Consider the following 12,455-nt stretch of genomic DNA (forward strand, 5'->3'; position numbering starts at 1 on the left):
CTGCTAGAATAACATGTAATTGGATGCTAATTTGTGTTCAAAAAGATTAAATCATGTAAAATAGAACTAAATTAAAATTTTTTTTAAAAAAAAACACTTCTCCTTTTCATAAAATCCATAATATTGTGTGAGGAGGTTAACATTAATAACCAAAAGTACCTCTTTTAGTCTCTTTTAATGTTTTTTTTTTCTTTTCATGCTATTGTCGGAATTTTCTTTTTGTAGATAATCTAATAGTTCGTGTAGGAATAGGGATATGATCATATTATCTTCCATTAGAGGACAGATATAGATACCAATTCTGCTATAATTCTTGATGTGGAGAAGGGATTTGAGGTGTTTAGAGTGCACCCAAAAGTGCCTTCTACCTAGTTTCTACTTTCTATAGGAGAAAAATGAGCTTGATAGGCAATTATATGCGGTAAGTTAACTCATGATATAATTAATTTAGAATTTAGTTCAAATTAGATTTGAAAGAGAAGTAAAAGTTATTCTGATTAAACTTAAATCATTTAAAGAATGAACCCATTCTCATGATATAATTAATTTAGGATTTAGTTCAAATTAGATTTAAAAAAGGAATAAAAGTTAATCTAATTAAACTTAAATAATTTAAAGAATCAACCCATGACTTGATAAAATTAAATTTATCCTAAAAAGATTCAAAACAATATAGTTATAATTTTTTTTTTAAAAAAAAAAAATCTTGAAATAACTTATTTTTAAATAGATTAGGGTTAATCAACCCAATAGTCTGTTTGAGAATATGGTTGCGGTTATTTTTTTAAAATGTTTTTTCATTCGGAAATGAATCAAGATGATTTTTTTTTTAAAATTATTTTTTATATCAGTGTATCAAAATAATCTAAAAATACAAAAAAATATTAATTTAAAATAAAAAAATAAATTTTTTTATATTTTTAAAAAATATTTTTAAAACATAAAAATAATATTATAACCTTGGTTATTTTGACAGGTCATGCATAAAACCGAATTTAATAAATATGATTATATCTATGGGTCTATTCGGATTGTGGGAGTTAACTTTTCAGCTTGTGCATGTCCTCGGTTTAATCAAAATTGACAATACTTGGCACCATTTTAGTCTTAATATTTATCAATAAGTGATTGCATTTGGTGCTTGGCTTTGTCCTCCAGAAAGTGACTGATGCTCGACTCTTTGATGTTTCAACAAATGGGGGACTCTTAAGGACTCAGATTCGGACCGGACACCACTGGATCACAGTGCCATCTCCTTTTCACTGATATGAGAATAAATTTTACAAATGTAATAATTTATGTATATATTTAAAAAAATTATCATTTTTGTAAGGTTTAGTAAGCGTATTTAAGAGAAAAACGAAGCTAAACATTATTTTTTCTTAAAAAAAAATACACAGAATCCATTAAATTAATATGACCCACAATTCAATCTCGTATTAAAATCAAGATTAAATTAAATATGAAATGTATTATTATCCAAAAAAAGAAAAAAAAAATCTCTTTTGAATAGCGTATACAATGACATCAGTTGAGTTTAAATTTCCAATGAGAATTTTAATTGCAAATTCAACAATGGGAAAACTGTTGAGAAAAGGTAGTCAATATCCTTTGAATACTTAAGAATAATGGAAAGACGCTCAAGTCAAAAGTTCTAATAAGTGAATTCAAATCAATTATTAATTGGGCTACGAACCCAACAGGTTAAATAAATTTTAATAAATGAATATCTTATTTGATTTTTTAAAATCCCAAATTTCCTATACTTTCATATATCAAGATTCTGGGTCATGCCAAGATTTAACATTTATTGCCAATATCTTATTTACATGGTGGAGAGTGACGTTAATTTTCTGACTACAAGGCACGAGCATTATCCTGAGAATTAAAAATATCCAAGTTAAAAGTTTATTTATTTGATTCTTTTATCCAAGGTGGAAGCAATTTGGATTTGCAACACTCCATGAAAATTGGTTTAAGCATACCTTGGAAGTCACCAACCAGACCATCCCGACACCTTCTATTTAAACCCCTCTGATCGGAAAGAGACCTTAGGGAAACCACCACTCCATGACAGCTGACTCTCTCCCCGTCCCTCCAATTCCATCTCTCTCAATGGAACCTCTTTCCAAGGCCAGCCACGGCCCTCACTCTCTGCTATTCAAGCATCTCCTCTCAACTCTCTTGGAAGTTCTAAGACTTTCCACTCTTGCACTTGTGATTTCACTAGAAGCAATCCTTGTCCTTCAAAAATGGAAACCCATTTTCCATTTCCTCTTGCTTTCTATTTTCGTTTTCATTTCTATCATCGAACCCTACTTCCGAAGTTCCACTCCAGTCTACCTTGTAGACTTCTCATGTTTCAAACCACCAAATTTCTGTAAAGTCCCCCCCTCTTTTTTCCTTGAAAATGCATCAAAGCTTGGGTATTTTGATAAAGAAAGTGTAGCTTTCATGGCCAAAATCCTCACTTCTTCTGGTCTAGGTGAAGAAACTTATCTCCCTCCAGCCTTGCACTGCATTCCTCCAAAATCCCATCAACAAGAATCCATTAAAGAGGCTGAAATGGTTCTGCTTCCCATCATGGAAGACCTCCTCTGCAAGACTAAAATCTCTCCTCAAGATATCGATATACTTATAGTGAGCTGTAGTGGCTTCTGTCCTTCACCTTCCCTGTCATCCATAATCATCAACAAGTTCTCCATGAGAGATGATGTTAGAAGTTTTAGCCTTTCTGGCATGGGTTGTGGTGCAGGAGCTATAGCCATTGACATGGCTCAGAACCTCTTGAAGGTTCACAAAAACTCATATGCCGTTGTTCTTAGCACTGAAATCTTATCTATCGGTTGGTATCCTGGTAACGAGAGATCCAAGCTACTCATTAACTGTACCTTTAGAATGGGAAGTGCTGCCATCTTGCTTACAAACAAAAATGAAGCCAGAAAGTCATCAAAATACAAGCTTTTTTCATCAGTAAGAACCCAAAGATCCTTTGAAGACAAGAGCTATATGTCTGCATTCCGTGAAGAAGATTCTGAAGGAAAACTTGGGGTTACAGTCCAGAGCGATGTGTTCCAGATTTTTGGAGAAGTTCTCAGGTTTAATATAACAATTCTTGGTGCACAGATCTTGCCTCCTTTGGAAAAATTTTGGCATGGCGTTTCAACAATTAGAAAGAGATTTTTTGAAAAGTCAAGGGAGATTTATGTGCCAAATTTTAAGAGTGTGATACAACATTTTTGCTTGCCAACTTCAGGGAGGGCACTAATTAGAGAGGTTGCAAAAGGGTTGAAGCTCGGTGAGAATGAAGATGAGGCTGCTTTGATGACGCTCCACAGGTTTGGAAACCAGTCTTCTTCTTCGTTGTGGTATGAGCTGGCTTATATGGAAGCTAAGGGGATGGTCAAGAAAGGAGACAAGATGTGGGTACTTGGGATGGGAACTGGGCCAAAATGTTGTAGTCTGGTCTGGGAATGTTTGAGGCCCATAGTTGATGAGTCCATTAAAGGCCCATGGGCTGACTCAATCGATCGATATCCCATCACCCCTTAGTCGAAGGGATTATTCCCATGAAGTCCTGATTAATTGTGTTTTGATTTTATGAAAACGAATTCCATGTATTCGTGAATAATAAGATTGTGAAAAATCCTCCTAAGAGAAATTTAAATATATATTTTTAAATGAATAATGCATTTAAAAATAATAGAATCATGCCATGTGTTTATATCATAGTTTTATTATTTATATCTAGACCGAATGACAAGGTCCAATAAAAAACTCAATGACTAGACTATTCAACTGATCTAATTAATGTCAAATACCATATATATATAACTTGTAAGAAAACTATTAAACCTATATATATCGTTTCGTGAAGCATGGCATCACTCATAATTCTAAATGTCATATGTTTTGGAACAAGCAATGCTCTATGTATCAACAAGAATCTCGAATTTTCTTCTTCTTTTTTTGTTTTTTTAGCAAATATGACAAAAATTGCATCACAACGTCAATCGAAATCATGTGTATGGTCTCTATTCATTTTTTTTTTTGTAACCCGGGGTGTCCGGACCAGCTTACGCGCATCACGACTAATCCCCGGGCCCACTGAACATCCTGCAAACCCAGTGGACAGGTAAGGCACCACGGGGGTGACAGGCTGGTACTCTTAAGGATCGAACTCGGGACAGTCACAAGACAAGCCTTGCAGTTGACCGCTTGAGCTAGATCCTCAAGTGTTCTCTATCCATTTTCTTGTTTAGCGTGGAAATGGGACTGGACATGATATATAGAGTCATGGAATGAACTATGTAGAGTATTTTTGCATTTGATGTAGTTTTTAGGGTTGCGATTTAAAGATATAAGTTTTTAAAAAATATGATTAGTTACAAGTAGTTGGATTAAATATATATTTGAAAAAAATTATAGTTAAAATTTATATATAGCAAAAACATATGTATATAATGTTTGGTTATCGTGTTTGAAAGTGTGGTTGTACGATTGCTTTTCAAAGTATTTTTTACTTGAAAACATATTAAAATATTTTTTTTAAAAAAAATTATTTTTAATATCAACGCATCAAAGTGATCTGAAAATACCAAAAAATAAAAAAAAATTTAATTTTTTTCAAAAAATACTTTTAAAATGAAAAAACAAACATGGTTTTATGAAATTCAGTTTAAAAAAATATATAAAAACTAACTTCATAAAAACTATATTTTAAACTTAATTTTTTATTAATGAACTTGTAGTATAAAACAGAATTTGATATATTAATAAACAATTTATTTCATCACAAACACAAAAACTAACGAAAAACAGACAAAGCCGTAGTGTTGACTCCGCGGCCTTTCTCGTGCCCGACTAAATAAATGCAGCATTAATGCACAAGTAATTAGATTGGTTGATGTCTTTAATGTTATTGTCAGAGTCATCGACCAACTAGTTGCTTAGCTCTGCTTTCTTCTATAATTTCTTCCAGACAGAAGAACAAGATTTCAGGTCTGGTCTCAGAACCAATGAATCTGCTACTTCGAAGAGTTTTAAAGGCATGCCCCCGTCCGTAGCATTTGTCGAAATACAGCAGCTCTATCCATCATGTACACGTTTCAGGTCTGGTTTTCCATTTAGGGTATTTTAATTTGTCAAAAGTTTGATGTTTAGTCAACAGGAAGGGTTTTAGGCCCAAGTTTTGCAAATTAAAGGCAATTGTTTCAAGCAATTTTTCAGAGAAAATCACCCCAAATTCACTAACCTTGGTTGATGCCATTTGTGCAACAGTATCAGGTTTCAGGCAATAGAATTAAAGATTTTAGGGTTCGAAGCACAGGGCTTAGAGGTTTCATTTCAGCTCTTAAAATCAAATTTTATGGTTTCATTTTAGTACCATGTACACTATTCATGTTAATTGCACTGTTCATAATATTCATGTTAATTGCAATGTTCAATTATGAACAGTGCAAGAAAAGCAGAAAAACCTTGCTTGCCCAAAATCACAGGTAAAACATCAATTTTTTGCGGGTTCCATCACTAAAACACAGTTACTAAAAATAACCAAACATTATATTTTAAAGAAAAAAACAGAAACTAACACAGAGCCAAACACTATCTAATGTCTTCGGCTCTTTGCTGCTCATTGGGCCAATTTCCAAAAATCTGTCACCTTAATATTCTTCCTCTGTCGTGAAGGATTACTTATTTTTTATATAGCTAGTTGGTTGTCCATGTTTTCGTCCCACGGATGGGATAAACTTTTTTAAAATATAAAAGAAAAATTTTAAAAGTATAAAGAATATTTTAATTGTATTATTAAATTTGATTTAATGGGTCAATTTTAAAATCATGTAACCTAATTATTTATCTAACTTGAATTTCTAACTAAATCACGTGAGAATGAAAAAATTAACAAATAAAAAATAAAAATAAAAATATATCCGGTCAATGATGAACTCATAAAACTTACTAACCAAATAACTTTTAAATTTGTGAATCAAATTATGGACTGATAAGCTACACCCACTACTGGTCCAATCAAGTGAGTGGAGTTGTTGGCTCAGTGGTTGTTGGGGCAACTCTCTTTCCTTCGAACTTCTGTTCGAGTTCCAGTGGGAGTGGGGCTGGAGAGTTTGTTCTCTTCCTGTTTTTATTGAGTCATTCCTGTGTAGTATGTCTGTCACCCTCGCGGTGCCTTACTTGCTTACTGAGCTTGCAGGATGTTCAGTGAGCCGTGGGATTAGTCGTGGTGCGCATAAACTGACCCGGACACCCACGTTAAAAAAAAAAAAAAAAAAAAAAGAGTGGAGATATACTTGCAGCTCGAAAAAATATAGTCGTGCTCATGTCTAATTATCCCATTTATGTTTCAAAATACTATCACATGCCATCAATTGTAGGAAAAAAAAAAAAAAACAGGTGTCCAGACACTTCAAAGCCCAGATTAGATAGGTTTGAAGATTTTAAATCTGGCCCGCTCAGCTTTAGCTGGGTGTAATAATGATGCCAAAAAGTTCTGTGGGACACACATGGCAGGAGAAAGAGCATGATCTTATGATGCAAGCTTCAAACACATTAAATTTTGTCCGGTGGTTGTGTTTGATTAATATCTTAATATAAATAGAACATACATAGTAATTACCATAAGCATGTTTGATTGAAAAGGGCAAAAAAAAGAAAACAAAATTAACTGGATAAAATTAAAATAGAATGTCGAAGATGGATAAAATTAAAATAAATATTCACCAATGGTGGCAGACAACCAATTTATGGAGTCCTTCGCTGCTAAACAGTTTTCCATCTACCCCATCAACATGACAATTTGGTAGTTATACTTATTTTCTCAATTAACTGGCTATGTTGAGGTTTTGATCGACGTTTGTGGTGCCCTGTCGGAATGCCAGCCTGAGCTGTGGTGGTCTCATCTTTCAAGGCCTTTGCCATCTTTATGAAAGAATGAGATCCCAATTGAGCTTTGAATGCGAGCATCAATGGTTGTTGATATCAGTATATATGGGCGTTGGACAGACTGCCAGTAGCAGTAAATATGACAGAGCCCTCCTCCCCATAACTGCTGTGTCATGTGTATACTTCCTGTTTTAATCAGGGCGGTGCAGAAGCCCCATCCATGGCGGTGCCATGATATCTCTTTTGTCGAGAGATAATAATCAAAAACTGTCTTGGATTAGATTTAGCACATAGACAGAGGAAGTAAATGTCTTCTATCAGTACAATGATGTCTTCATTCTCATTTTTTGTGTGGATAATTAACCTGAGCCTCGCCTAACTTATGGAATGCCTCGTAAAGGAATAGTCATTGCAATACAGAGCTTGCAGCCGCTCCTCCTCTCTCGGCTGGCTGATTTCATCTCTCGTTTCACTGTATTATTGACAATTTAGGTGGCTATGCTGAAGCTGAAGCAATTAATCTTCCGTTTTAGCTTGAACTTTTGCTTAAATGTGCAATTAAAGAATTCGATTCTCAACGACTTCTGTAGCTTCTTAATGATTCAACTCAAAAACCTGATAAATCTCAGGCAACGAAACACAAAATATTTTCTCAATTAAGTGGGAATTTAAACATTACTTGCCTCCTTCCTCGTATCATCAAAGCCTTTAATGCCTTGCCACACTGGGACTTTTCTCATATTTCACCACGCAATCAACTCTCTGTTCGTACCTCTAGTCTAGCGGTGTGAGTGATGAACTTATACATGTAGAAAGATGTGAGTTTTGAGTTTCAAGAATTTCTTATTAATCAGAATAGCTGCTGCTCACTTTTACAGCGATGTGAATTCAGTCCCTCTTATGAAATGCGACTCTTCTGCCCCCTAACATGAGCTCCAGATCCGCCTTCATGGGGTAAGAAGTTATATCTATGTCCAAAAATAAGATCATCTCTCTGTGTTGATTGGATCTAGTTGCAATGTCAAAGAAGTCTTTAAATCCAATCAACATTCCTAGTTTCTCACCAACCCAGTTGCTCAAATTTAATGTCTTGTCAAAAGGGTTAGCCTAAGTGGAGGAGGGATGGGACCTTGCCCCATCATGCTTTCAGCCTTGATCAACAATTAGAATTCACTTTTGGAAAATCAATTTCAATAAATTAAGCAATGGGGAAAAAGAGCTACTTATATTAGGTCTACAACTATGCCTGTATTATAAATCATGGATTTTAAGAGCGTGTTTGACAATGTGATAATGGTTGTTTTTTAAATAACTTTTCGTGCTAAAATACATGTCAATGATGTTTTTTTATTTTAAAAGAATTATTTTTGATATCAGCACATCAAAACAATTCAAAAGATAGAAACCGCATTAAATTTTAACAAAAAAAAAACGGTAGAACATGGTTTGCACCGCGTTTCCAAACAAAATTCTAAAACAATATTATATCAAAAAAAAAAACTCGGATTAATCTAATAATTTATAAGTTAACTCGATGATCTAATAACACACTATCTTTCCCAAATCAGACCTCAAGTGGTGGAGCTAGACAAACTATGCTATAAAGATGTCTTATTTTCCATTAAGATGAGGTAGGACTAAAAGGGGCCCCCTATTTTTCTCTCCCTTAGAGACGTGGTTCAGCTGCTTTCACTCTCTACGATGAGTTGTTCTCTATAATTGAATACAAGATGGAAACAATTTTTTTTTTTTTTTTTTTGCAATAAATGTTTCCAATCCTTTCTACTCCATCAACCCACTGTTCAAACCAAATAAAATCAGTGGCAAGGGTATTATTATCTTGGAGAAAATCAAATCATGAGACATTAAAAAGAAGTAGTGCTAATATAACTACAAGAAAGCTCTTGTTTAAAGAGGCCTGAGCTAAAACACTGCTCGTTGCTTTAAAAAAGTGAAATGCACCTAAAGCTTAATTCAGACAGAGAGAAAATATTTTTTGAACAAGGATCCTCCATGCCTTGAACATGAAGTGAGGTGGTTCCTCGTTATTCTTGAGTGTTCAGCTTTCAACTTTTCACCACATGGGGGTGGTAGTACTTGCTTCTCTTTAAACAAGAACTTCAAACAGTGGAGGCAAGGCTAAAAAAACATAACATTGAACCCTAATTCCTATTTAACTTTTTGAAGAAACTCGAGAAGATCAAAGGAGATAGAAATTGCTTTTCAAAATAGATTGGACGGTGAGGACATGTTTCTTGTGAGTGTAGGGACCATATGTTCAGATCTTAATTTGCATGTAGCAGAAACCAGCAGCATTTAAGAAATTCTGCACAACTCCATAACTCTCACCTCAGCGACACTCATAATTAATTCCACAGTCCCACTTTTTGACTCGCTAAAAGCTACTGTATTTTTTTGTTACCATGAGTCCCTTTTTACCTTGACAGTCCCCTCAGACAGGGTTCTATTACACAAGTTTTCTGTAACAAAATTAAGACCTGAGGGTGATAAGGACCTCCAGAAGTACCAGGAGAACTGAAACCATAATTACCAATAGTGTTCCCCATTGGACCATAACCATATTAACTTCTGCCACCAGCTAGCCCTCCTAACTTTCTTCAACAGACATTCATGAAACAACCAACTGCTTTAATTACCTGAACTACATACAGCAGGATGCTGTAAATATCTCTCTTTATCCCTTCCCGTGAGATATTTTAGCCTCACGAGTCAAGACACCACCTCCACAACCCTTCTCATTCTGCTTTACTTTCTCTTCACTTCATTCTCCCACACCCCTTCTTTCTTGACCTGAAAATGTTTGGAAATCCAGTGAAATGGCTGTTTTTCATTCTAACAAGCTATTTAGCTCTCAATGTTGTCGTTTCAATGAACACCCTACTAACAAGAAAGACTTACATTGTCCAAATGGATAGGTCTGCAAAGCCTGAATACTTCACCAGCCACCTTGAATGGTATTCATCAAAAGTACAGTCAGTATTGTCTGAACCTCAAGAGGAAGGCGATGCCGACGAGGAGGATAGGATAATTTATAGCTACGAGACTGCTTTTCATGGGGTTGCCGCTAAGTTGAATGAAGAAGAAGCTGCAAGGCTAGAGGAGGCAGATGGAGTAGTGGCTATTTTCCCAGAGACTAAATATCAACTGCACACAACAAGAAGCCCCATGTTCCTTCGGCTGGAACCTGAAGACAGCACAAGTGTCTGGTCTGAAAAACTTGCAGACCATGATGTAATAGTGGGAGTGCTGGACACGGGAATTTGGCCAGAGAGTGAAAGCTTCAATGACACAGGCATGACCGCAGTGCCTGTTCACTGGAAAGGGATTTGCGAGACAGGCAGGGCTTTTCAGAAACATCATTGTAATAGAAAAATTGTCGGTGCAAGAGTCTTCTACAGAGGATACGAAGCGGCTACTGGCAAAATCAATGAGCAAAATGAGTATAAATCACCAAGAGATCAAGATGGTCATGGAACTCACACGGCAGCTACTGTTGCTGGCTCTCCAGTTCGTGGAGCAAATCTATTGGGCTATGCTTATGGAACTGCAAGAGGGATGGCACCTGGGGCTAGAATTGCAGCTTACAAGGTTTGCTGGTCTGGTGGATGTTTCAGCTCGGATATCCTGTCTGCAGTTGATAGAGCAGTAGCTGATGGAGTGAATGTCTTATCAATATCTTTGGGTGGTGGGGTTTCGTCTTACTACCGAGACAGTTTGTCCATAGCTGCCTTTGGAGCAATGGAGATGGGTGTTTTTGTTTCATGCTCAGCAGGAAATGGAGGGCCTTCCCCTGCCAGCCTCACCAATGTGTCACCATGGATCACCACAGTTGGTGCTAGCTCCATGGACAGAGATTTTCCTGCCACCGCCATGATAGGAACAGGCAGAACTATACCTGGAGTTTCACTCTATAGAGGCCAAAGGATTTTGTCTACAAGGAAGCAATATCCTCTAGTTTACATGGGTAGCAACTCTAGTAGCCCTGATCCAAGTTCGTTGTGCTTAGAAGGAACTCTAAATCCTCGTGTTGTTTCCGGAAAGATTGTGATATGTGACCGCGGTATTACTCCTCGAGTTCAAAAAGGCCAGGTAGCAAAAGAAGCAGGAGCAGTGGGCATGATTCTATCAAACACAGCAGCAAATGGAGAGGAGCTGGTTGCGGATAGTCACCTACTTCCAGCCGTTGCAGTGGGAGAGAAAGAAGGGAAATTGATCAAAACTTATGCTTTAACCAGTCAAAATGCAACCGCAACTCTAGCTTTTCTTGGTACAAGATTGGGAATCAAGCCTTCTCCAGTAGTGGCAGCATTTTCATCCAGAGGACCAAACTTTCTGACCCTTGAGATTCTGAAACCTGATGTTATTGCACCTGGTGTGAACATACTTGCTGCTTGGACTGGTGATTTAGGTCCATCAAGTTTGCCAACAGATCACAGGAGGGTGAAGTTCAACATTCTCTCTGGAACTTCCATGTCCTGCCCACATGTTAGTGGAATTGCTGCCTTGCTCAAGGCTAGGCACCCAGAATGGAGTCCAGCAGCAATCAAATCAGCACTGATGACAACAGCTTATGTTCATGATAACACACACAATCCACTGAAAGATGCTTCAGCAACCACTCCTTCCATCCCTTATGATCATGGCGCGGGACACATAAACCCCATGAAAGCTCTAGACCCAGGTTTGATTTATGACATTGAACCTCAGGATTACTTTGATTTTCTCTGCACACAGAAGCTTACTCCAACACAGCTGAAAGTTTTCGGCAAGCACGCAAACAGATCATGTCGACATTCTCTTGCAAATCCAGGGGATTTGAACTATCCAGCTATCTCAGTAGTTTTTCCAGATGATACATCCATTAAAGTTTTGACCCTTCACAGAACAGTAACAAATGTTGGCCTTCCTACTTCAAAATACCATGCAGTAATCTCACCATTCAAAGGAGCAACCGTCAAAGTTGAACCAGAAATCCTGAAATTCACCATGAAAAATCAAAAACTATCTTACAAGATCATCTTCACCACAAGGACTAGGCAAACAATACCCGAGTTTGGAGGTTTGGTATGGAAGGATGGAGCACACAAAGTAAGAAGCCCAGTTGTTATCACTTGGTTGACACCACTCACATAGCCTATGCTATCGAATTTAACATTTGGGTAATCTTTACATGTTCTTTGCAATAATGAGAATGATCTGTAAAGAGTCAAGAGGCTCACTCATTTTATCACATGGAATGAATCGAATGCTTTCTCTTCTGTTACATTGATCACCATGCAATCTCCACATAAGTCACTTACTACTGTAATGATCTGATAAGACTACACTACATTAGTGTTGGCGTACAGTGGAATGGATTGGACTGAGCCTACCTGATGTGGCAATTAACCTACAGATGCAAGGTAACCGACAGAACAGGAGGAAGGGAGAGCATTTGTTATGCAATGGGACATCTATCTATCTTTCCAACAACTCATATTCATTCATCTCAGCTGTCCACTTCAAAAGGTGTCAAATTTAAGTGAAGACAGGAC

The 12,455-nt window shown here is 36.6% G+C and overlaps 2 protein-coding genes across 2 annotated transcripts; both read left to right on the forward strand.

Annotated features, from left to right (window-relative positions):
* The first annotated feature begins 1,951 nt into the window (after nt 1-1,951).
* LOC118056375 (3-ketoacyl-CoA synthase 6) lies at nt 1,952-3,712 on the forward strand. Its single transcript, XM_035068558.2, has one exon. It carries the CDS (start codon nt 2,071-2,073, stop codon nt 3,550-3,552), a length of 1,482 nt encoding a protein of 493 aa, XP_034924449.1. The 5' UTR covers nt 1,952-2,070; the 3' UTR covers nt 3,553-3,712.
* Nucleotides 3,713-9,427: 5,715 nt separating this feature from the next.
* LOC118056376 (subtilisin-like protease SBT1.3) lies at nt 9,428-12,184 on the forward strand. Its single transcript, XM_035068559.2, has one exon. It carries the CDS (start codon nt 9,718-9,720, stop codon nt 12,052-12,054), a length of 2,337 nt encoding a protein of 778 aa, XP_034924450.1. The 5' UTR covers nt 9,428-9,717; the 3' UTR covers nt 12,055-12,184.
* The last annotated feature ends 271 nt before the right edge of the window (nt 12,185-12,455 follow it).

The sequence above is a fragment of the Populus alba genome, chromosome 15 (genome assembly GCF_005239225.2).
Source record: "Populus alba chromosome 15, ASM523922v2, whole genome shotgun sequence".
In the NCBI taxonomy this organism is placed as follows: Eukaryota; Viridiplantae; Streptophyta; class Magnoliopsida; order Malpighiales; family Salicaceae; genus Populus; species Populus alba.

Coding starts and splice junctions, on each gene's coding strand:
- LOC118056375 (XM_035068558.2), top strand. CDS start 2,071: ATGACAGCTGACTCTCTCCCCGTCCCTCCAATTCCATCTCTCTCAATG.
- LOC118056376 (XM_035068559.2), top strand. CDS start 9,718: ATGTTTGGAAATCCAGTGAAATGGCTGTTTTTCATTCTAACAAGCTAT.